General features: G+C 44.2%; 10 protein-coding genes across 10 annotated transcripts; 4 read left to right on the forward strand and 6 right to left on the reverse strand.

Moving 5' to 3' along the window:
* Nucleotides 1-523: 523 nt before the first annotated feature.
* BYT42DRAFT_609194 (WD40-repeat-containing domain protein) lies at nt 524-2,558 on the reverse strand (the record flags this gene model as incomplete). The annotated part of the gene is made up of 4 exons (XM_051571233.1): nt 524-1,453; nt 1,599-1,918; nt 2,051-2,163; nt 2,275-2,558. The coding sequence occupies 4 exons, from the start codon at nt 2,556-2,558 to the stop codon at nt 524-526; spliced, it is 1,647 nt and encodes a 548-aa protein (XP_051427931.1).
* A 1,929-nt stretch (nt 2,559-4,487) lies between these two features.
* BYT42DRAFT_550918 (uncharacterized protein) lies at nt 4,488-4,981 on the reverse strand. The gene is made up of 3 exons (XM_051566187.1): nt 4,884-4,981; nt 4,691-4,813; nt 4,488-4,605 (listed from the first exon to the last, which is right to left on the reverse strand). Exons 1-3 carry the CDS (start codon nt 4,935-4,937, stop codon nt 4,594-4,596), a joined length of 189 nt encoding a protein of 62 aa, XP_051427932.1. The 5' UTR covers nt 4,938-4,981; the 3' UTR covers nt 4,488-4,593.
* Nucleotides 4,982-6,134: 1,153 nt separating this feature from the next.
* BYT42DRAFT_601078 (ribosomal protein L23/L15e core domain-containing protein) lies at nt 6,135-6,868 on the forward strand (the record flags this gene model as incomplete). Its single annotated transcript, XM_051571017.1, has 3 exons — nt 6,135-6,185; nt 6,356-6,765; nt 6,854-6,868. The coding sequence occupies exons 1-3, from the start codon at nt 6,170-6,172 to the stop codon at nt 6,866-6,868; spliced, it is 441 nt and encodes a 146-aa protein (XP_051427933.1). The 5' UTR covers nt 6,135-6,169.
* A 119-nt stretch (nt 6,869-6,987) lies between these two features.
* Nucleotides 6,988-8,055, reverse strand: BYT42DRAFT_550923 (50S ribosomal protein L30e-like protein). Its single transcript, XM_051566188.1, has 4 exons — nt 7,973-8,055; nt 7,674-7,870; nt 7,233-7,480; nt 6,988-7,136 (listed from the first exon to the last, which is right to left on the reverse strand). The coding sequence occupies exons 2-4, from the start codon at nt 7,844-7,846 to the stop codon at nt 7,120-7,122; spliced, it is 438 nt and encodes a 145-aa protein (XP_051427934.1). The 5' UTR covers nt 7,847-7,870; nt 7,973-8,055; the 3' UTR covers nt 6,988-7,119.
* A 1,244-nt stretch (nt 8,056-9,299) lies between these two features.
* Nucleotides 9,300-9,567, reverse strand: BYT42DRAFT_609198 (uncharacterized protein; the record flags this gene model as incomplete). The annotated part of the gene is made up of 2 exons (XM_051571234.1): nt 9,300-9,385; nt 9,462-9,567. 2 exons carry the CDS (start codon nt 9,565-9,567, stop codon nt 9,300-9,302), a joined length of 192 nt encoding a protein of 63 aa, XP_051427935.1.
* Nucleotides 9,568-10,061: 494 nt separating this feature from the next.
* On the reverse strand, nt 10,062-11,294 carry BYT42DRAFT_550932 (uncharacterized protein). The gene is made up of 3 exons (XM_051566189.1): nt 11,075-11,294; nt 10,746-11,010; nt 10,062-10,685 (listed from the first exon to the last, which is right to left on the reverse strand). Exons 1-3 carry the CDS (start codon nt 11,075-11,077, stop codon nt 10,561-10,563), a joined length of 393 nt encoding a protein of 130 aa, XP_051427936.1. The 5' UTR covers nt 11,078-11,294; the 3' UTR covers nt 10,062-10,560.
* Nucleotides 11,295-12,129, forward strand: BYT42DRAFT_524431 (40S ribosomal protein S15; the record flags this gene model as incomplete). The annotated part of the gene is made up of 3 exons (XM_051565317.1): nt 11,295-11,314; nt 11,622-11,711; nt 11,788-12,129. The coding sequence occupies exons 1-3, from the start codon at nt 11,312-11,314 to the stop codon at nt 12,127-12,129; spliced, it is 435 nt and encodes a 144-aa protein (XP_051427937.1). The 5' UTR covers nt 11,295-11,311.
* BYT42DRAFT_550936 (peptidase S28) lies at nt 11,778-14,201 on the reverse strand. Its single transcript, XM_051566190.1, has 7 exons — nt 14,098-14,201; nt 13,893-14,029; nt 13,624-13,763; nt 13,483-13,563; nt 13,068-13,404; nt 12,423-12,997; nt 11,778-12,351 (listed from the first exon to the last, which is right to left on the reverse strand). Exons 1-7 carry the CDS (start codon nt 14,172-14,174, stop codon nt 12,256-12,258), a joined length of 1,443 nt encoding a protein of 480 aa, XP_051427938.1. The 5' UTR covers nt 14,175-14,201; the 3' UTR covers nt 11,778-12,255.
* Nucleotides 14,202-15,011: 810 nt separating this feature from the next.
* On the forward strand, nt 15,012-19,791 carry BYT42DRAFT_5272 (uncharacterized protein). The gene is made up of 7 exons (XM_051565358.1): nt 15,012-16,077; nt 16,146-16,210; nt 16,272-17,783; nt 17,860-18,746; nt 18,827-18,911; nt 18,980-19,287; nt 19,362-19,791. The coding sequence occupies exons 1-7, from the start codon at nt 15,080-15,082 to the stop codon at nt 19,596-19,598; spliced, it is 4,092 nt and encodes a 1,363-aa protein (XP_051427939.1). The 5' UTR covers nt 15,012-15,079; the 3' UTR covers nt 19,599-19,791.
* Nucleotides 19,792-20,034: 243 nt separating this feature from the next.
* BYT42DRAFT_550947 (uncharacterized protein) lies at nt 20,035-20,860 on the forward strand. Its single transcript, XM_051566191.1, has 5 exons — nt 20,035-20,056; nt 20,115-20,260; nt 20,322-20,415; nt 20,494-20,692; nt 20,748-20,860. Coding segments are annotated over exons 1-5 (465 nt in total). The 5' UTR covers nt 20,035-20,054; the 3' UTR covers nt 20,772-20,860.
* Nucleotides 20,861-22,318: the final 1,458 nt, after the last annotated feature.

Here is a 22,318-nt window from a genome sequence, read left to right on the forward strand (position 1 = left end):
TTCATTGGACAAAATCATCGGTTTTGCTATTCAGCCACTGAAAAATTTCGACAGAAAAACGAAAACTTCAACGCAACAAAAGAAGGCAGCTTTTTGGAGGGACAATGATGAAAGGTTTGGAAGAAAAAGAAATACATTCAATAATATCCTTAGTATGTAAAAATGAAATATGTCTCGATGGTAACTATTGCTATATGTTTGTATGCAAAAAAAAGAAGAGGAGAAAATAGGAATAATCAAAAGATAATAAAGTGGTGATGAACTTTTTTTGGGGAGAAAGGGTTCGGGGAGTAAAAGGGGGACGACAATGGTTAGGTAGTTGTGATGGTGGCCGCTAGGTGAAACATGTTTTTCGGGATTTACGCGTGGATGGTTAGAGGAAGAAGAGGGCTTAGATAGAAAAGAAAACCACAGAGAGATAAAGAGGAAGAAAATGATGGAAAGCAGCAAAAGAAGAATGATATAAGAGTGACGAAAGAGAAAAAAAAGAGGAATACATAAAATAGAGTAAGGGGGGGGGGGCTTATCGCAGACGCGATTGACGGTCTTCTGGATCGCGCCGAACAACTTCCACCGTGGAGAAAACGTCCCAAAACCTCAAAGTTTCATCGCCAGCCCCAGTCACAATCGTGCTTCCATCATGACTCATGGACATGTACAAAACACGACTGGAGTGGCCGGTAAGTGTGGCAACTCGTTGCATCTTGTTTGCTTTCCATACAATCACTTGATTAGAAGAACTCACCGAGTTGCTGGCGTAACCATGGGTCGATACGATTTCGTTGGTCTTTTTGGACCATGCCACATTGCACACCTGGGACCCCGTGTCGTGAGAAGACAACAAGCTACCAGAGATGGCATTCCAGAATTTGATGGTCTTGTCTGCCGTTCCTCCACCGCTGACAAGCATGCCTCGAGCATGTGGACTCCAGTCGATGGCCTTGACAGCCGCACAGTGTTTCTTGAAGCGGTGCATAATGATGTTCTGGTGCGATTCCCACACAAGCAAGTTGTTGTCGTTACCTCCTGAAGCCAGCATCATACCGTCGGCACTCCACTTTAAGCCACACACTTCTTGGAGATGGCCCGTCAATTCGCGGAAATGAGGTTCAGGCGACCGCACATCGCGATGGAATATTTTGTGATCACGACCACCAGAAGTCAGAATATTGGAGCTCCAGGCCAAAGAACCTACCCTCGATGTATGGCTTGCCCAGGTACGGACGCGTCGTGATGTTTCGACATCCCACAGTAATACCTTGCCTTTATTGGACGCCACCGCCAGATGCGTTCCGTGCTGCGCCCAGTTCACCGAAGTCACCGTATCGGTAACAAAATCACACAATTTGGTGACCCGGCTGGTATTGGCATTCCACAAATAGACACACGAGCCAAGTCCCACAGCAAGAGTATCATTGGAGCCCCAGTCAACGAGATTCAGGTAGAAATCGTCCTTTTTTTTATATATAAAACATCCTAACAGGTGAATACCACAAGAATTGTCACACCCTACCCCTCACTCACTCTTTTTTTTTCTTTCTCACATTCTCCCGTTCTCTGCCTACATCTCTTGCACCACTACAGACATCAACACTAACCTGTAATTCAGGCGCGTCCAAAATTTTGATGGCGGATTGGCTGATATGGCGAGCTCTTTGTTGATGTGCAGCCATCACGCGTCGACCCACGTCACTGACGGGTGAAGCCGGTTGCCGAGGACTCAGAGATGAAACAATCCGTGGTGAATCGTCAAAGACACTGGCGTAATCGGCGGTGCTTGCAGTTCGCTGGGTGCTAAACTGTAGTACCCGCCGTGGTGTGCGGGAGCCTGAATCGGGATAGATAAAATCGTCAGCCGCAGTGGGATCGCCGCACACTTCGCCAAGGAAGTATGCGCTCATCCTTCTCGTTTCGAGATCTGCCGTGGAATCAAAAAAAAAAAAAAAAAAAAAAAAAAAAAAAAAAAAGCAAACGGAGGAAACCCATATCAATTTATGCACAACATGACATTACCATCGAATCGATCGTTGACGGAGGAGCAACAACTTACCTTGTTGAGAATGCTGGTCAGACTCGGTATTGGATCGACGTGGTCCGCTAGGTGAGTAGCCTTCTGTCATTTGAAATTCTCGCGTCAAGTTTCGCTCGCGGACGGGTATAAGTCTAACGACAGGCACAGAGGGGTCAGTATGTACAAATGGATATGGATATGGACTATTCTCTCAAACGACTTTTCTTTTCTTTTCGTAGTGAACGGTGAACGGTGAACTTTACCTGTCGCCTTGGGTCTGGTAACGTCGTTTTCGATAAGGAGAAGGAGGAAAGATGGGTTCCAATGGCGATTCGTAATTGAAAGAGTCTTGATCAGAAACAGGTATCGGTGGCGATCTAGGATTGGGTAAAGCACGTTCCGCTGCAGGATCGACGGTTTCGGCAGGGTTCACGGCTTCGTCATCTTGCTCTTCCTGCTCCTCTTCTTCGGGTTTTATCTCACGTTGGACTTGAGACGTGGCATTATGACGTGCTGAGCGTAATCTTCGTCTGTATGAGTCACTCATACTAGTGAACGAAGTCACTGGAAGGTTTGTATTTGCTGTGGGTGCTTGTAAAGTCGACACTGTAATATTGACAGGCGAAGGGAAAGAATGGGAAAACGAAGGAAATGTAACGCTCCGATTCCAAAGACCGTGCCGAAAATAAATTGCGTATTCAGTCGAAGTGGAGCGGGTTAGTCTATTTGGGGAGAGTGTATGAGAAACTGTTCCGTTTATAAGTGAGTGCTCTCCTTTACCTTTTAGCGAGCGGATATGCGGTTCAGTATCGGACTGTCCGATAGTTTAAGTGACAGCTCAAAAACCCTATCGTCTCCCTGACTTCTTTTTTTTTATAGATTTTTTCCAGCGTCTCGTGTCTGCGGTTGCCTTTTTGGTTTACCGATAAACGCTTTTTCTTGCCTTCTGCTATATTTCCAAATCGCGTGTGTCAATAAACATATACAATTTATTGTATCTCTGTGGCCCTTGGAAGGCTCATTCCATATTCATCACTTACACGGTGAAAAAGTAACTGTTATGTGAAGACGGAGGTTAATTTATGGTTCATTACCACATCTCGCCTGTTCCATTTCACCTAATGATAATAACTTTTTACCTTTTTTTTACAAATCGTTGGCTAAAAGCTATATGTATTATATCCACTTCCTGCCGCACTCCCTATGTTCTCATGATAACTCTCAAGCAAAGCCTGCCTTTGTTTACTTTTTACGTCATCATTTGTTGATACTCCGATATTTCAAGGACTGCCGTGATGTCATCACCTGTCATTTCTTTCTGAAAGGCACTTTTTAGGTGTGAATTGGTGGTTAGAAAAGGCCTGCTTGATACTTCTGAGGTCTTTGCAACTTCCACGGCATTGCCTCTACTTCAACGCGTGAGCTTAGTCTAAGAGGGATGTTATTAAATTCGTGCAACTTGGTTGGAAATATCCGCAATCATAATCCTTTCTGGTGTACCTGAAGTTCATTAATGCGAGTCTATGAAGGGATTTTCTGATGCCGAGAAAGAACACAAATACATTTTTTACATTGAAATGCAGTTGACAGGAGGAACATAAGTAAATTGTTCTGTGTAAGGAACGCCTAGAGTTCGCTAGACTGTACATATTTTTCAGATAAGACGATTAAAATACGCGTTGATTTTTAAAGCAAGGATCCCATCCACCGAATAAAGTCTCAAACTCACAAAGAAATACGAAATCATATAGTTTCTTGCACTGAATAATTGTTTACTGAAGCATTGTCTATAGAAATCGAAACAGAAAAGGCCACAACAACTGTGGTTCTGAAATTGTTGGTTGAGAGAAGTGCAGTATAGGCGGCACATCAGAGAGAAGAAGAGTAATGTTACGCCTGTTACTAGGCACATTCATCAACCATTAAGGAAAATCACCTGATTTGAGATAAAAAGAGACAGTGTGACGCTCCCTTGGTAGCCAAGACGATATTCATGCTTAAATCGCTGACCTTTTATTTTAGCCCGACTGCTGCTCTTATAAGTCTTTCAAGTGACACTTCTTCCTAAAGCTAATTTTCAGGAAGACGTGTATGGGGTCTCGGATATTGCTATCGTAACTCGTACGAATTTAATAAAGTTTTGTTTTGCCTGGTCACCATGCAGCTTTCGGTTCAGTTCAAGTTTCGGATTCGCCATTCAGGACAAAATATGCATCGACATGGCGACGATTTGCTTCCTTTCACCCAGATGCTAGTTTCAATTCTCAATCATTCAAGCTTTACCAACAAGCTGCTTCTGCATCACGGCAGCCGGGAGTTGGTACGATGCTTATCAAACGGATGCTTCTCAAGTCAAAATGACGTCACTTTTGGAAAGCGGCGCGATGAAGTTGAGAGGTTGTTCAAAGTAAAAAATTCCATCCACAAACGACCCCGGCCGTTGTGACACAAACCCAAAATAAAGATGATCCTTACGCTGCACGTCAGTGAAAATAAATAATTTTACACAAACAATTGTTTTCTTCTCTAAATGAGATGACAGTTCTAAAAAGGATTGAGTTTACTTCATATACATTTTATATCTATTTTTCACCCTATAAAAATAAAAAAAAAGTCAAAACGAAACGTCATTAGTAACGCATTCTGTTGTTCATGTTTTGCTCATTCCAATGTACGTACGCGAATCATGCGGCCAGCACCCCAGAGGGCACCAACGAGACCAGTACCCAAGACGAGGAAAGTACCGTAGACGAAGAGCTTGTCTCTGGGACCACGCATGAACAAGAGCTGGTTGGAGGGAGCCTAGCATCACGAAATGTAGACCAAGTTAGTGACATTGAACTCCACGGAAAAGGTTCATTGCAATATTCACCTGGAAGTAACGCTGGTTGGCGAGGACGTGGTTAGGTCGGTTGACGAGCGACATGACGATGAACTGAACAAAAGAATCGAAGGTGTCGAAAGAATAACAAAAAAAAACCGCAAACAAATTACCTTCGGGATTTTTCAAAGCGTTCCAAAAGCAGTCCAATTTCGCGAAAAAAAAATCACGTGTACCGCGGAGGTCTCCCCAGCAGCAGCTGTCAACGCCCTTTTTGGTGTTTGTGCGTTTCAGGATCATGTCGCAGTGTGCAGCATGCACAGACACCAACCCTTCTCTTTGATTTTATTTTTCGCCAACCCATAGAGTTTCTTGGCTATTCGAATTTTGTGGAGAAAGATTGTGTTATGGTTGAAGCAGATAAATCAATAATGAGTTTAGGGATTTTTTTTTTCCATTTTGTTCATCCATTTATTGCGGTTCACTGTCAAGTAAGCGAGAAAAATGTATTACTAGCAGAGTATCAAGAAATTGACGCTGCACAAATACAGTAATTATAGTTTCGATGTACTTTCTAGTACGAGATTACAGTATACGCTGATTCAGATTTACGAAAAAAAACAAGTGATTGCGTTAGGGATACTGTTCACGAATTGTTCAAATCGCCAATTTCTCTTCAGATTATGTATAATTCATGGTTCGTAAACCTATCTGATAGGCGAGTTTGATTTTGAGGTATGTTTGGTAGATTTTGTGATTTCTCTGTCGAAGAAGGTTGTCGATGCTGGCCTGAATAGCGACTCAAGTCGGTTAAGGAACTTATCGCTATTTCTAGGTATTTAAACAAATACGAACGATAAAAAGGTTGAATTTTTATTTGATTGATGTTTGTCAGAGCGTTAGCAGTAAGGCTAGATGTTGCTGTTGCGCTTTGCGCACGAAATCATAGGTTTATGAACATCGTAAGGACTTTGTAGTAAAGTGGGTCTAAACTCTCATTGAGTATCTGATATGTCATATTCTCCTACCAATAATGCTTTTGTTCGTAAGATTGCCATACATCAGTCGTGCTGTGCGATATCAGATATGCCGTAGCGAGTTCAATATTTCCGCTTTTATAACAGGCGACTTTGAAGTTGTAAATGCGTCATCTCCAGTTGAAACACCATCTCTACGACCGGCGCCCGGGCAAAAAGTCACGTTAATTTTTGCCGGAGATAGGGAAGTCGCGGGCCGGAAATTCGATGGCCTGCTTAGGCCTTGTAGACAGCAGCAAGATAAGAATTCTTCCTTCCCTTTCCTAACGTGGTCGATTCACATCCCATCGATCTGTAAATATGGCTGCAACTCAAGGTATGCAATCAATCGAACAAGCCATGGATGTATGGATGCATTAGATTCTAGATGGATTCATGGCTCTATTGATCGTACGACATGACGCTTTTTATCGATATCTTTTTTCCTTGGACTCTCATAACCCCATGCAACACACCATGACTGACGAATGTAATGATTTCTTTTAGCTCCCAAGGCTAAGGCTCTCGCTGCCAAGAAGTCGGCCCTCAAGGGTGTCAACGGTAAGAGCGTGCGCAAAATCCGCACCTCCACCCACTTCCACCGTCCCAAGACCTTGAAGTTGGCACGTAAGCCCAAGTACACTCGCAAGTCGGTTCCCCATATCCCCCGTATGGACCAGTACCGCATCATTCGTCAGCCTTTGAACACCGAGACTGCCATGAAGAAGATTGAAGAACAAAACACTTTGACCTTCGTCGTCGATGTCAAGGCTAACAAGTCCCAGATCAAGGACGCCGTTAAGCGTCTTTACGATGTTGAGGCCGCCAAGGTCAACACCCTTATCCGTCCCGACGGTTACAAGAAGGCTTACGTCCGTTTGACCGCCGATGTTGATGCTCTTGACGTTGCCAACAAGGTAAGCTTCGTAAAAATAAATTGAAAACGATGGCAACAGGTGCCATTTTGATACCAGTTATTCATGCAATACCTTGTCTTTTTTGTAGATTGGTTTCATCTAAGCGCATTTTTCCGTGTCATTCTCTAGTCGAGCAATTTCTCAATAAACTGGATTCATGTCCAAACAACAGACTACCATTCTGTACATTATGATTTTTCAAATGTCGCTACAAAATATGAGTAGAAAGAGATATCGTTTTTATAACAAATTGTATCGAGGCTCGTATTTATTTTGGATCGCGAATAATTCTAAAGAGCAAAGCAAAGGAAAAACTATTCTAACGAAAAAATAGAGGCTCTCCTTGTGAGTTCTTTAGCGAGACTTGAAATCTATAGACGAAAAGAAAACCGTTGTCATATGTGAGCAACCATGGATACCACAAGTGAAACAAATGTTACACAATAGATCAACCCAACAACACTTACAATCCAAAAGGACATTCATGGCTTCGGATTCTTCACCAAAATCGGTCACGGCAACGCAAGAGCAACCGACGACCTTACGGGCATTACCGTCACGATCAATCTTGCAAAGACCAGCCCATTCACCAAGTTTCTTGGCGTCCGACACTTTGATGAGATTGATATTGTGCTCGGCGCACAAAGCTTCGATCAACTTTACGTACTCGGACTCGGTACACGACTCGCAGAGCACTGCCAGATGAGCCTGGCGTCTAGTGTGAAAAATGAAAAAATAAGATTTGGTTGGAATCAACAAAAAAAGAGGCTGCCCAATCAAACTTGTTTCTTCTTTTCATGTCGACGCGTCATCGGATTCTCATCCCGTGCACACGGATCATTTTGAAAGAAAAGAAAAACCTGATAATGCAACCCATGGCAAGCATGAAATGCCGTTCTTCGCCTTACCTATCCAACGCCTTGACAGCCTCCCTCAAGCCGCGAGCAAGACCGTCGTGAACCAAGGCGCGACGCAGCACTTCCTGAAGGGCATCTTCGACAGACATGGCGCCCTTGGCAGTGTCAGCTGCAACTTCGACTTCTTGGTTCTCAATGATGACAGTCTCTTCCTCAGCAGACATGGTTCTTCGGTTCTGTGTTCGGCACTGTTGAAAAAAATTAATCCATCCATTCATCGGTCAGTTCGAATTGATCATCCATCTTTCTCTTTCCACTCGGCAACCGATTACTATTGAGTCGACACGTACGTAGAGGATAATAACAAAGGGATAATGTCTATTCGATGAACGACTTCATCCATTTGTAACACTGAACTTCGGACATTGGCCGGACGTCGGGATTTAAATATCCGCCTCCTGCGGATGCACCGAAGAGCAGTTTTCTTTTTGTGAATGAAATCCATCAGTTCGACGTAAGATTAAGTTATGAGATTTAGATACAGACTGCACCATATGATGTTCTCTGTTCTCTGTGGAAGTTTTTCATTCAACAAATTAAACAGTAAGCAGCATTTGCTGGCTCATTTAAAAGGTATTCTAGTGGTTATTTTATTACATCGTCATGGTGCCGCACCCTAATATGACAGGCAACGACTTTTGAAGCCGACCTTTTAGAGCGTGCATGCTAAGATTTGGAATTGATTCATTGTGGGTTTGCACCATTGATGAGAAATATTACGGATCAACTTTTTTTCTAGGGGTGCGAGCTCACAAAAGACTGAGCATCTTTAGCGAAAATCTCCATATTCCAATGATTTCATGATAGTAGAAGCGGTTGGAAGTCGAAGTAAAAATTCTCGACATTAGAGATTTTATTAGCTGTGATGAAGTCCCTAGTAAACCGCCAAGAAAATCACTTGCAGCTGAGACACCGGTAATTGTCTGGACAAAGCTTGCAATGTCAAAACGTGCACTGCTGTATCCATGACCGTTTGGTTGCGCTGAAAATAACGCAAACTCTGCCTTTCGCCAGATGATAACTAATGACTAACTCAATATCATTCACATATGAGAAATCTTGAGCACATGTTGGATTATCTGCAGCTGATAATAAAAAGCAAATTCACCGCGCACTGTAGCACAAGTGCTCGGGATTCATGCGTTTGTTTCATAAAATCACCCTCAGCTGGTGAAGTTATGATTTATAATGATAATAAGGCAGCAGATTCTTGTTTGTTTAAGATTTACCGTCGCCTTTGCTGAGCGCAAGGAGAGAGTATTTGCACTTTGAAGGAAGTGATCGTCAGGAGCATGTCGCAGGCAAAGGTGATTGGTCATCACAACATGCAAATTTTTTATCCCCCGAAACTCAATTTTGATAAGCTTACGCCCAAAAAATGCGATGACACAGGCTCTGGGAAAATGCCTGTCACGCAACAGCTTCTGCGGGACACAGCAAAAATAGCATACAGAAATAAAGCATTATATAGACAGCATAACACTGATTATATTAGTTGGAATAGAAATAGAAAAAGACAAAGACAAAGTTCAGAAAACAGCACGAGAATGAGAGATGCGAGAAAAAGGGATGAACATGGAAGGGTTTGAGATGATGACGCCAATGGGAGACATCTAATTAGGGCATAAGGCGGTTAAGAACCACAGGTGTATACTGGTACAAAGTCATTACAGAAAGGCAGACAATACTGAGCATAATGGTATCTACAAAAAAAAAAGGACAAAACTAGAGTTAGAAAGGAAAAAAGAGGCTGGTCATGAGAATAAATTCGACACATACTGAAGAGAGCCTTCTCCCAAGGTTCCAACATATAGAGAGCCGTCTGAAGCTCGTACTGATATATCTTGGTTGAAATATAACCTTGGATTCCTTCGTTTGACTTCATGATGCAAGGAAATAGGAAAAACGTATAGAGACAACAGAAAACTCTTGGCTTTTCCTCTGATCATAATTTTTTTTTCAAATTCCGTTTTTGAAACAGAAACCCACTTCGCGAAAAAAGTCACGCAACCTATGCGCTGAGTTCTCAATCTCGTCGGCAAGTGCATTTGTTGCTGTGGAAATGAGCAGTTGAGCATTGGTGAAATTATTATTGATCCGATAAAACGAAACTGATGATATAGTTGGACCTACTTGGCGAAGTTTATATTTATCAAAGTTTTGCAGAATGGTAACCACTTTTTACTTGCAGATAATGTGAGCCTAGAACGATGGATGAAGCCACAAGGCATTGCTTGTCTATGTATGCTGTCACGTCTTTTAACCCATCTAAGGCAACTGGTTCTAGAAAGTCTCTGTTGTTGATAATTCAAAGAGTTTAGCCATAACTGTCTGCAACAAAAGGAACAAAATTTTATACTTCACAGGACAAAATGCAGCAAACATTTTGTGCTACATAAAATCTCATCATCGACGTGGTGTCAGGAGCGCATGTGGTTGTTAATATAAATTGAAAAAAAAAAAAGAAAACTTCAATCTGAATCCTTTTCATAGAACAACGAAGGTGCGTAGTTCCATTCTTTCAAAAAACGTCGACATTGGGGACATATGCCAAGGAGTGTTCAAACCAGTACCAGGATATTACCGTTTCTGGGCTGCATTCATCGCATCCAACATTATTTTTCAAGGTTTAATCAAACCCCGTGTATTTACTCTTTGTCGCGATTTATTTTCTAAATTGTGGATGACAAAGCTCATGATCATCTCCTGGAAAATTTGACAGTGAGTTGTGAGTTACCAAATTCAGGGCGCGAAACAATTAGTGGGAATGCTTGATTGTGAGAAGGACTGGATGGGGATGTGGACACGCAGAGTGTGTACGGTGTTCGGGAATCGAAAAAGACGTTCACTGCATGGTGTGCGTGAAGATGTTGATAGATCATGCTCTGCCTTTTCCCTTTTCCTTCTTGGAACTGGGAGGCATCTCTTCCTTCATTTCATAATCTTCATCCTCTCCTTCGTCAAGTGATTCAAATTCGGCAACATGGATATCTTCCCATTTTACTATAAAACCCAGTGAATTTAGTGTTTGTTACGAGGCCAATGTTTCTCAAGAGCACTGACCATTATCCTTGTCGTAAAATACAAAAAAGACAAGAGCATCGTTGGTGACATTGGATTGGTCGACGGTCTTCTTATCCTCCAACAGGGCCGGTTCAGCGTCCGATTTGTCAAGAAATAAGCGAATCTCCTCCGGTGTACGATCGCCACCGAGGGCTGCGCATAGCTTGGATTTGACTTCAGCAATGGTATCCTTTAGATTGACATAAAGGAAAAGATTGGTTTTGTTTCGTTTGGCACGAATGTAAATGGGATTCAATACGTGGCTCTAATTAATGAAGAATGTGTCAGACGCTGTTGTTACATATTTCTTGCCACGACAATACACTCACCATGACGAAAGGCAAGGACAAGGGCGACGTTGCCCTTTGACCGTGGGTGCTTCACGCGATTGGGTCAATTGGCAGTCGTGACTTGAAAACTCCGGTTCGAACATTTTTTGGTCCGGCGACAAATTATGTGGAGGGATGCAAGCGCAATGGGGGCAGCCCAATGGTCGGGATGGATGCCGTACAAGTTCAGTGAATTCGCTCCAGAGGTGGCTCCCTCCTTTTCGCTTCTTATTCAAAATGGTATGTAGCCTGATGCTTTCATATTTTCTAGTCAAATGTTCGATGGATGCGCACCAGATGGCAATAAAGACGACGGATGAACGTGCAAAAATTTGGATGGATTGACGGGCGACGCTGTATACGATTTCAAAAAAAAGAAAACACATCACTTCCCACTCGCTCACTTTTCCTGAGAAAATGCACCACGCACGCCATGGGTCGATCGCTATTTCGCCATCCTCGTTCATTTTTTATACGAACACGACCTTTTTTATCTTCATCCATCTTTTTTTGAATCGTCAGCTTACGTTATTTTCTTCGCTTTTAGGCTGATCAAGCTCAAAGAAAGAGAACCTTCCGTAAATTCAGCTATCGCGGTGTTGACCTTGAGCAGCTCTTGGACTTGTCCTCTGAGCAGGTAAACAATCGTGTTCTTCATTGTTTATATCCCATCATCGAAGCGAACTTAGTTTAACGTTTTGACCCATGAATAGTTCATGGAGCTCGTCCACTGCCGTGCTCGCAGAAGATTCCAGCGCGGTCTTAAGCGCAAGCCTATGGGTCTCATCAAGAAGCTTCGTCAGGCCAAGAAGGAAGCTGCTGCTGACGAGAAGCCCGCCGTTGTCAAGACTCACCTCCGTGATATGATCATCGTTCCCGAAATGATCGGTTCCGTTGTCGGTATCTACAACGGTAAGACCTTCAACCAGGTCGAAATCAGACCTGAAATGGTCGGTTTCTACCTTGGTGAATTCTCCATCACCTACAAGCCCGTTCGTCACGGTCGTCCCGGTATTGGTGCCACCCACTCTTCCCGATTCGTTCCTCTCAAGTAAAAAAGAGTATCACTTTATTTCTTGGTTTGAACCTTTGTCAACTATTTTTTGAAAATTTTTGATGCAAAGCGTTCAAAAAAACAAATCCAATAAATGCCGAAAAAACAAAGGATGGTTGTTGCAAGTTTACGCTTCTTGAAGCCATTGCGACATGGCATAGTGCACTTGTTTGTGAGTTTCTTCAATATGGAATGAAGAAGTAGTATCAGAAACGTAAAAATCCTGCAAAATGACAGAGAACAAAGTTGTGAGGACAATGAGACGGGTTGAAAAGAAAGAAAAAATCCAGTTACCCAATGGTGCACCGACTGGGGGAGTACGGCATAGTAGGCGTCTTCGTTCCAATGCGATCGGTCGGGCGCTTCGTCACTGTTGACAGCCAGGGTTCGCCATGGATCCCATTGCCCGTCAATCCAAAAGACTCGTGAGAGACTGATATACCAACCTTTGTAAATTCGATTCATCATGCGCCACGCTGGCCGTGCGGGTACGTGGTGTTCCCCAAACATGAGCGGGCATTGCTTCTGATACCAGTCGGTGGTCAGTTTTCGGGACACGATCGACGGGTACCACAATGGGGGTGCGGTTTGCCAATACGCGTACTCAGTGCACCGTTGCCACATCCACGCACGATTCACGGCCGTGATATTCGTGTACATGGGCGATTGCGGATTGTGTGTATTAAGGCATTCACGAACGGAAGCGGTCGTAGCACATAGATCTGCGACCATTTTTCGTATATAATTGGCATACGCGTGAATGTACTCGGAAATGTCGGTGGCATGGTCAAATGCCACGCAAAATTCGTCGGAAAAACGATCCACAGTGGGAGTTTTGGTTTCCCACAATTTGAACGGTCGTGTGAGCACTACATTGACGAGTAAGCAAGATCCATCAGTCCTTGGTTTCGCATAATAGTCGCTTTGTTGATGGCTTACACTCGGCAAAATCATCGTCATGATCCAAATCGGCCACCCCAAATAATGATTTTATTTTCTTCTTTGATTCGGCGAATGGACCAAACAATATTGCATCAATGTGCGCAACGGCCGCCTGGATTTTACGGATACATTCGACGGGTCCATATCGGCGCATCGTGTCAAAGAACTGGTACATATCGTATCGGATTTCGACTGGCGCGGAGGATACCACGGCGGCAAAGACGAGATGCGGATACTTTTGTCGCATCCACGCCGCCAAATTGCCACTGTAACTGCCACCATACATGATCCATTTCGTCTCTGGACGTGGCAAGGTCCCAGCCAGATTCGGCAACTAGTTGTGTCCCGACCATGAGGATCTATTGTATCTGTTTCTTTGTCGTTTTGCGCTATATTCAAGAACATACGATACCTCGACCTTTTTTATAAAATAAGCCATGTCTTCCAAAGATTGTCGCGTATTCAGAGTTTGCAGGCTGGCCACTGAGAAATTCTAACGAGAGTGGACATCAAATCACGGAAAGAATGCGTGGGATTTTCAATGATCACTTACTGCCGAGGGCATGGATTTTCCGTAAAATCGATGTTCAATGACAATGACAATTCCGTGTAATTGGCGAGCCAAAAGCGCCATGGAAGAATTCGTCACAAAAGCTGCGCGTTCATCTGCAGGTCCTTCACCTGCATTATACACTAAAATAAAATAATGCAGATTCTCCTGTTAAATGGTTGGCCTTTTTTTTTCATTTCTTTTGGTGCTTATTGCAGATGAATGTGTATTGCAAGCTCGTTTTTTTATTTTTTATTATTATTTTTACTTACATATAACGGGTGCTCCTTCTTGATACCAATCGGTATTGGCCCAATATCGTTGCTGAAAAGACACCGAGTGACGATTAAAATGGTCAATTGGCTGCTGAAAGTAAAAAGGTCCATATCGGCGTTCTACAGAAGCGTGGCTTGTTTTTTTGTCGTATAGCTGAATATAGAATTCAATAGATAACAATAGTTAGGAAAGTCTACTTACATTGACTGTGCATTAACAGGTGGTAGAGAAAAACAAAAGACAGCAAAAAATAATAATAAAATTGGCCATTTTTCCATGATGAATAGGATGAGCGAAGAAGGCGGAAAAAGGGGACAAGGTTTATCCAAACATCCCTCTTTTTTATACGATTTCAATCTTTGCCTACTTGGCCGTTTTATGTTTATGTTTGATGCAACTTTATTTTCTGGCCATCGTAACTCAAAGCAGGGTATTGTGTTTTCATTTAGACATCTAGAAGCCCATACCATTTGTGATATTTCTTTTAGAGAAGATTATTTTATGCTTGGGCAATCAGCTGGTAAGTACTCTTTTTCCGAGGCACGCCATGTTGTTAGCCCCAACCACCGTATAACATGTGTAACTGAATGACACCATGTTATCTCAGAACAGCAATGCACGAAAATAAAAACGCACAATGGTAAATGTTTCAACAATGACAGCTCTCTTAAGTTACTTTTTTCATTCTTATTTTCAGCAATAACACAACGCTGCCGCTACAGTATATCAGAGCATATGGCAGCCATTTCTGTATATACTGTAACTGTTAGCTACCAGTAGTTGTATACTAAAGAATGTTATGATTTCACCTGAAACTCTTTGTCAAACAATTAATTCTGTGATTGATTCAAGGCACTAGGATACATCTTATTTGTAAACTTCCCTTAACAGAGATTGTTGGCAGGTCTTGGAGGCTTTCTGGAATCATGTGGTCAACTGAATAGTGGAGTGGAGTTCTGTTTTTTTTTTCTTCCCTGAACAATCCCAAACATCTGGGAAAAGTTTTTCTTTTGGTTTTTTTTTTTGGAAAAAGAAGGCGGTTGAATGTCCGCAGAGACGTTCCATATTGGGTAATATGCGGAAAGTCACAATCATGGCTGCATCGTTTTGGGAAACTTTCTTTCTCTGGCTGCTAAACTGGCAGGCGTGCATAACATATATATACATACACACACACTAATTCATGAGTCACGGCCGTCGCCATCCGGTCGATTCTGCCTACTTGGAACCCCCCTCACCGACTTCTCCTTCCCTTATTTCCTCATCCTCTCAGACCCCTCTTAATCAAACAGGAACCTCTCGTTCCCAATCTCATGAAGAAGAGCTCACCATGACCAACGACTCTACCGATGCTATCAACGCTGCTGATTCTGCCGACGATACCACTTATTTTTTACTAGACATTAATGCAGACAATACAAACGAAGAAACATCTCACAGTAACGAACGTCGTTCACGACGATCCAGTAAAAGCAGCACAGCTTCGTCGAGTTCGAGTGTGTCTGCGCAAGTGGTCATTGATCACGGAAACACGTTGCCACGACGATTGGAAAAGAGCGGTGCTGCTCATTTACTTCGTCCCGCTGACGATGAATCCGAAAGCGATTATGCATACAGTTACACCGCCGGCCATCGTGAAGTGGAACCACTGTCAAGCACAGATCGCCAATATTATACCAAGACGTCAACGGACGACCACGATGGATCAAGACCGGCGTTTAATACAACGAATTCGAGTGACGCCGATGGACGTACCACGGGCGCTTTTAGCTCCCAAAAGAATACAAGGCAGCCTTTCCGACAACGAGAAAGCCACAACTCGAGAGATCAGACCGTGGCCGATGAGGGCGACAGCCGAGGATCCGACAATCATACTTACAGGAAATCAAACGATCACGATAACGGCAATGGTTTAACGACGGTTTACACAGAAGAACAAGATGATTTAATGGACGAAATGCCCAGTTGGGATCAGGAAAGGTTGCGCCACAGAAAAACAATTGCTTATGAACGCACCAACGATGAAAACGAGCACTCGTATAGCCCGCGGGCAGGCCATCGAAGGCTTGATAAGAGGACCCAGCGCGTATTGCAAACCGATCTGCAATCCCATTCTTGGAGTCGCAGAGAAAGCCTTCAGAGTAACCGCGATCCGGGACTATCCAGTGACGATGCTTTGATGTAAGTAACTCTTTGATGTCGCTTCTTGCTGGATAAGTCTCAATGACCCACTCACCCTTTTTTGATAGGAAACTATTGCATATAGCACATCAAATATTGGATGAAGAACGCGCCAAAATTGCAAAAACCATTGGTAATTTGGGAAACGTCATCCTGTCATACGTCGTCGATCTAACCATGTTCATAATCAATAGATATTCGAGACTTCATGTTTCGACCGGAATCGATTCTCTCCGTAGTGGTAGCCGCTGTGTTGCTGGCTTTTTATATTGCGGGTTATTTAAAAGGTGCTCCTTACCAGTACCGTTTTACCGGGGCTCTGGTGGAATCATTGCTGATCCTTGCCATGGTGGCGTGGAACGGTTATTTGTTGCACAGGGAAAAGACGTTGGCGTATCGGGAAGTGACAGATCGTGCTGCGACCATCATTTCGGCATTGGAACGGAGTGGGATGAACATGGTGCAGGATACGAAGATTCCTTTTATTCCCTCCATGTCGGTGGCCAAGGTGGTGCGTGATGGCGTGGTGCGTATTTTCCCTGTCAATTTGCTGGTGGAAGGCGACGTTGTGGAAATGCTGTATGGCGATGTTGCGCCCGGTCGAATGAAGTATATTCACAAACCACCACCGTCCACTGACCCGACGTACTCATGCAACCCTCCAGAAGAATCAAAATCGAGTACAAAGATAGATACCACCTCGGTCGCATCCTCCAAACATTCCGATACCGCCAATCCCACAGTGCCTGTCCCACTTCAAATGCGCGAATATTACTTGGCCCAGGATCAAGCTTTCAAGCCTTCGTTCTTCGGCATTCCGCCACCAGCGGGTCTGGTGGACGAATATCTACGTGCACGCGGTCGCCACCAGTTCATCCTTCTCGAAACGCCGTTGGAAAAGAATATGCGCACCGCTCTGACGCAACAGCGTCCGGCCACTGTGCTCGCCAACGAAACACGTGTTCTTGTGCGTGTCTTTTATCGATGGATTATATGGATTGTTCTAGCGATCGCCCTCGTCGTAAATTTGTTGCGGTTTGGCCTCCGCGATATTGCTGTAGACCATTTTCCCGCGGATCAATTGGTCGAACAAGTGTTTGCCTTGTCCGCCTACGCCATCCTTCCTCTTTTACCGTTATGTTTGCCCACGTTGTGGTTGGTGGCTCGTAGTTTCGGCAACGCTCAACTATTGATCTTGTTTGAAGCGCTTCAAATTTCGAAAACAGAGTATGAAGACGACGACGAAGTGGATGAATTTGATGCGGAAGCTCCACCGCCGACCAAAGACGTTGAACTGAGCCCCAATGCGGTGTGGGATCGATTCTGTGCCTTGCTAACGAAATGGGACCGACTGTCTCTGACGCGATCGACCAATCTCCTCGAATCTCTGGGCAGTACGACGGTCATCTGTTGTCTGGACAGAGAAGGTACCATTTCGAATCCTTTCCCGACTGTCGAACAGTTGATGTTTCCCAATACCGAGGAAGACATCAACTTTTTGGACCTCGAAGAAGATTCTGAAGAACCGTTTGGCATCAAATTTGAAGATCAAGATTGGGAACACTACTTGCCGTGCTTGAAACCTATTGGATTGAATTTTATGTTGAATACCAACTGTGGCGTTCTTCAGGGCCGCAAACGATCCGATTACCATCGCCGCCGATCAAAGTTGCACGTCTATGGAAAAACAGTACCTGCTCGACAGTGTAAGTTTTGTAGCACGAACCGAAAGTAAAACCAAAAGAACAAGACCTCTAACCGATGCTGCGGACGTGTTTTTAGCTTGTCTTTGCCGCCTGAGTAAATGCATTGGCTTTCGAGAAGAAGCGCTGCAATCCTTTGCGTTGCGAGCCGAGATTTACACATTTGCTCCGTATCATGACATCTTGAATACGCCACGATATCAATACAGTCAATATTTCCAGTTTGAAGTGCCCAACGCTTTGTCCACCGTCTACGAAGAAAAGACGTCGGGCAGTTATCAGCTGTTGACGGATGGCCACCCGTCCCTCGTGCTTGATAAATGCTCCGATTATTGGGATGGCAACGCACTGCAAACCATGAGTGAAACCATGGAGAAGAAAATCAACGACTTTTTCCAGAACGCCATGGTTCACGATATGCAATGTATCGCGTACGCTTACCGACCCATCAATACAGTGAATGGAAGCCGGATTCCTTTCCTGAACCCGAATGACGATGATAATGAAGATCCAGGTTGCGCATTTGTTGTTCTCCCGTACAAATCGCCCAGCTCCGATCAATTTAGTAGCTCGGACTCGTCTTCAATGACCTCGACTAGCTCTGCACAGCCTTCTCGACCGCCTTCCCTTCCTCCTGCACCGTCTCCTGTTCCTTCTGTTTCCTTTGCTTCAATAACCATGTCTCTGGACAAGGATGCTTTTATGGCACCACAGCCAATGCCCTCGGTCGATGTGAATAAGAATACACTAACCAGTGTGCCTTCGAGACACTCGCCTAAAAAGCTAAAGGAGGTCCATGCCTCTGACGATGACAGCGACTCTGACTCGGATAATGACGGTTCCACCGACTATTCTTTCGAGGAAGACCATCCCGTGGATGAACAAGAAGAAGAAACCTTTTACAAGGAAGTCGTTAAGGGACAAATCTTTCTGGGCATGGCCGCACTCTGCCATCAGCCCAAGCAGGTACATCTTGCCTCCTCTCCCTTTAATTTTCTTTATGATATCGTGAACAGATCAGCTGATAGCTTGTAAATTGTCTTTAGAACGTGGTCGATTTTATTGAAGACTTGGGCCTTGCCGGGATTCGGTTCGTCTACTTTTCGCCGACCGCCGAACGAGAATCTAAAGGTATAGATTGAATTGCTAGCATGTTCTTTAAGCGAGTGGTAACTCAAATTTCAATTGTTCCTTTGTAGCATTCGCTGAGCGGTTGGGGTTGGAAACGGACTGGAATAGCTGCATACTTTTATCGAGCCCGGATGATGAAAACTGTGGGAACGGATATTTGCAGACCCACGATATCAAGGCCCAATTACCTCGCGGTATCGATCAGATCCGTCCTCATCTTGAAAATGTGGACGATATTCCACTCCACGTTTCCTTGTTTGCCGAATGTACACCACTGGCTATCAAGGAAATGATTCGCATTTTCCAAGAAAACGGCGAAGTGGTGTGCTCTATTGGTAATGCTCTGAATGTGAAAAACACCGAATCGTTTGCTTTGGTAAGTAGGATAACCCGATATCCAGCCCATGGACATGCATTATTCATACTTTGGCTCATGCACTATCTTTCAAGTCCGACATTAGTATTGCCATGGAGCCCATGCATACCCGAGCACAGACCAAGGGACGATTGTCTTTGAATGGCCGACAACCGCCTTTGGCAGTAGGTGCGTCCCTGGTGAGTTTGCCTTGCGGATTGTTCATGCAGTATGAAACCAGTCTCTATGCTGTAACGCAATTAATCAGAGACGCACGTCGACTCCTCAGCTGTGTCCGCACCGTAAGTCCCATTGTCGCTAGACAGACATAAAAAGGAACATTTTTTCTTGACCTTCAAGGTTTAGGGATTCGCATTCTACGCGGCGGCGTGTATGTCGCTTACGGTGATGCAGTTGCTTTCATTTTGTATGCTGTTACCGCCTCTGGTAAACGGCTATCAAATCCTGTGGATCATGTGGATAATCCTGCCTATGCTATCGATGTCGATGCTTTTCACTCCGCACGATGATAACATCATGCTGTTGATGCCTGGTAAGTCTCCTTCAATGGCCAGTACCTCGGTCGTTTGTGTCGAACAAAAATCGCGGGAGACACGGTTGCAGAACTGGAAGCCATTGGGAATCATTGCTATTCGCAGAGCCGATCACTAACGATCACGCACGAAATAGGAAAAAACATTGACCATCTGACGGATTTATGGCGGTTCATGGGGTACTTTGTTCTTCGATTCGCTTTGCCGATGGTGATGTGTTTAGCCATTTATGCCATGTAAGTATTCCGGAGCAGTACATGGAATTCACGTGGGCTAAAATGGATGGTTTCACAGGGTCATTATCTACAGTCTGGGGGTTGCCACAGGTGATGTTTTCGGTGGATTTGGTGCATCGGGATGGTTCCATTGGACTCACGAGGAACAGTGGGCTGTATTGTATGGTCAAAATTTCATGCTTATTGTTTTTGTTTGGTATTTGGGTAAGTGCAATTGAATGATTGTTCGTATGACATGAACCTTTAAGCAAATCACGGAAATTAGCATGGATCTCTCTGTCATTTTTGCATCGTACATCGTCGTTGCGCGAATTTTGGCCAACGAAAAACAAAATTTGGATTGGAGCTTTCTTTTCAAGGTAAAAGGGAAAAAAATCGGTATCCATGCACCGACGTGGATGTTGCATGCAATGGAGACTAAATGTCCTTCTGAATAGCATTGCCTTGCAATTCGTGTTCTGTGCAGTGTCACTGTACGACGGACCTTTTCCATTATCAAGGATCCCGTGGTATGTCTACTTTCTCGGCTTGATCTGGCCAGTGATCGTGGTGCCTGTCCAAGAATTGGTCAAGTTGCATGATGAGAAAGAATTCACACGGTTCCAGAAGCGATCGAAACTGGAGTTTAGTACAAAGGTAAGAAACGATAGGAAAAGAAAATAGTGCTCTTGCTGATTCTATCCCACAATAGCTCGGCATGCACTCTCCGCTGTAGTTTAAAAATCGACTACTAAAGCTCCTGTTGATTAAGAAATTGACTTATAACAATTTGTAAAAAAAAAAATACATTTATAAAAACTTTCCTCTTCCGTTTACCATACCATGGCCTCTTTACATGCGCATCAGCAATAAGCCCATGCGAGAGTGGACGAGCAAGCAATAGACGAAATCCAGTTATACCAAGATAGTCGATATGTCTCGGCGCCTGAAGCGATCTGCCGCATATACTCTTTTTCATTACACCATCGACCACCGGCAGTCATGCAGCTGGCTATGTATTTACCTGACCACCAGCAAGTGTTCTTTAACGAGGATGATACCCTAGAGGATGTGCTCCTACGCACAGAGAATGATTTGACGACCCTCAACGCCTACTTTATCCTGAATCGAAAGGACGAGTCCGCAAGGCACTTATGTTATCACCAGCTCCCATCAGAATATATTTTCGTCAGGGTTCCCGGCATGTCCGCAGTCATTGGCGCAGGCGCCAGCGTGGACAGCCGGCAGTTGGTCGTGTCTACTTTACCCCTCCCATTGATAGAGAGCGCTTTGCTTTACGCTTGCTGCTGCATCATATACCCGGCGCCACATCATTTGAATACCTCCGGACACATGACGGTGTCCTATACCCCTGTTTTGAAGAGGCTGCCCGTGCCCACGGGCTGATCCATTCCAGCCGTGAGAGGCCGTTAGTGCTTTTTAATTGAAGAAAGTTAACTAATGACAGTTAAAAAAAGGAAGCATTCGTAACTCTTAGAAAGAAATGCGGTTGCACTTGATGGTCTTTACCTAACAAGTTTCTCTTTTATAATTCCACTAAAGTCCGAGGTGATAGGAGGAAATCAAACCGTTTTCAGCCTCAAATTGTTCAACGTCGCCAAATGGTCTTTATCACAGCAATGTAATTGGCACTTGGACGTGTTTATTTTTTCTCTTCCGGTTGATAAAAACGCTTTGCTTTGTGCTTGCTATAGCCTCATGTGCCTGACGCCACAGGAAACCTGCGGACACATGACGGTATACTCTAGCCCACCATTCGAAGAGGTTGCACAAAGCTGCGGCTGGCACCACCAGTGGATCCGGCCTGGGCTTGTGTGAACAGTTCTGTCTCGATAACCAGTATCAATACGGATCCCGCGGAGAGGAACCAGATACCCCTCTTTGTAGAGCGCGAGCATGTTTGAAAACAGCAGTGTCAAGTTCAAAGCTCATCGACTTTGCGTAACCGAAATCCTGTACGAAAGAGTCGAAGACACGATAGAAGGGCGGAGGGCTGTGTTGGTCGTGGCTCGAGACGTATTTCGGCACTTGCGTACCTGCCACTTTCCCTTCGTGACGAACGCTCGGTCTCCATGACATTCTCACGGTGAAAGTGGCGGAAGATGTGGAACAGTGATACGAACGCAGCAACGAATATTTACAACGTTATGTATGGTGATGGATGTCCTGCTGCCTTTACTGGGAACCCTTTGTCTTGTCTTTTCTTTTCTATCGCCGTATCGAACACGGTTTCCCTAATTTAGGAAAGAATTTAGATTTTTA

Source organism: Radiomyces spectabilis (genome assembly GCF_025331425.1).
Source record: "Radiomyces spectabilis strain NRRL 2753 chromosome Unknown BYT42scaffold_1, whole genome shotgun sequence".
Classification (NCBI taxonomy): Eukaryota; Fungi; Mucoromycota; class Mucoromycetes; order Mucorales; family Radiomycetaceae; genus Radiomyces; species Radiomyces spectabilis.

Excerpts from the sequence above, each read along its gene's own strand:
- BYT42DRAFT_550918 (XM_051566187.1), bottom strand. The coding sequence starts at position 4,937 with ATGTCGCTCGTCAACCGACCTAACCACGTCCTCGCCAACCAGCGTTAC. Across the intron at positions 4,814-4,883 it reads CCAACCAGCGTTACTTCCAG|GCTCCCTCCAACCAGCTCTT; the intron begins GTGAATATTGCA and ends TCGTGATGCTAG.
- BYT42DRAFT_550923 (XM_051566188.1), bottom strand. The coding sequence starts at position 7,846 with ATGTCTGCTGAGGAAGAGACTGTCATCATTGAGAACCAAGAAGTCGAA. Across the intron at positions 7,481-7,673 it reads GCTGTCAAGGCGTTGGATAG|ACGCCAGGCTCATCTGGCAG; the intron begins GTAAGGCGAAGA and ends TTTTCACACTAG.
- BYT42DRAFT_550932 (XM_051566189.1), bottom strand. Across the intron at positions 10,686-10,745 it reads ATTTTACGACAAGGATAATG|TAAAATGGGAAGATATCCAT; the intron begins GTCAGTGCTCTT and ends TGGGTTTTATAG.
- BYT42DRAFT_550936 (XM_051566190.1), bottom strand. The coding sequence starts at position 14,174 with ATGGAAAAATGGCCAATTTTATTATTATTTTTTGCTGTCTTTTGTTTT. Across the intron at positions 12,998-13,067 it reads TGACGATGATTTTGCCGAGT|TGCTCACACGACCGTTCAAA; the intron begins GTAAGCCATCAA and ends TCGTCAATGTAG. Across the intron at positions 12,352-12,422 it reads CCCAGTCGGTGCACCATTGG|GATTTTTACGTTTCTGATAC; the intron begins GTAACTGGATTT and ends GTCATTTTGCAG.
- BYT42DRAFT_5272 (XM_051565358.1), top strand. The coding sequence starts at position 15,080 with ATGAGTCACGGCCGTCGCCATCCGGTCGATTCTGCCTACTTGGAACCC. Across the intron at positions 18,912-18,979 it reads CGCCGAACGAGAATCTAAAG|CATTCGCTGAGCGGTTGGGG; the intron begins GTATAGATTGAA and ends GTTCCTTTGTAG. Across the intron at positions 19,288-19,361 it reads ACACCGAATCGTTTGCTTTG|TCCGACATTAGTATTGCCAT; the intron begins GTAAGTAGGATA and ends CTATCTTTCAAG.
- BYT42DRAFT_550947 (XM_051566191.1), top strand. Across the intron at positions 20,261-20,321 it reads TGTTTTTGTTTGGTATTTGG|CATGGATCTCTCTGTCATTT; the intron begins GTAAGTGCAATT and ends CACGGAAATTAG. Across the intron at positions 20,416-20,493 it reads ATTGGAGCTTTCTTTTCAAG|CATTGCCTTGCAATTCGTGT; the intron begins GTAAAAGGGAAA and ends CCTTCTGAATAG.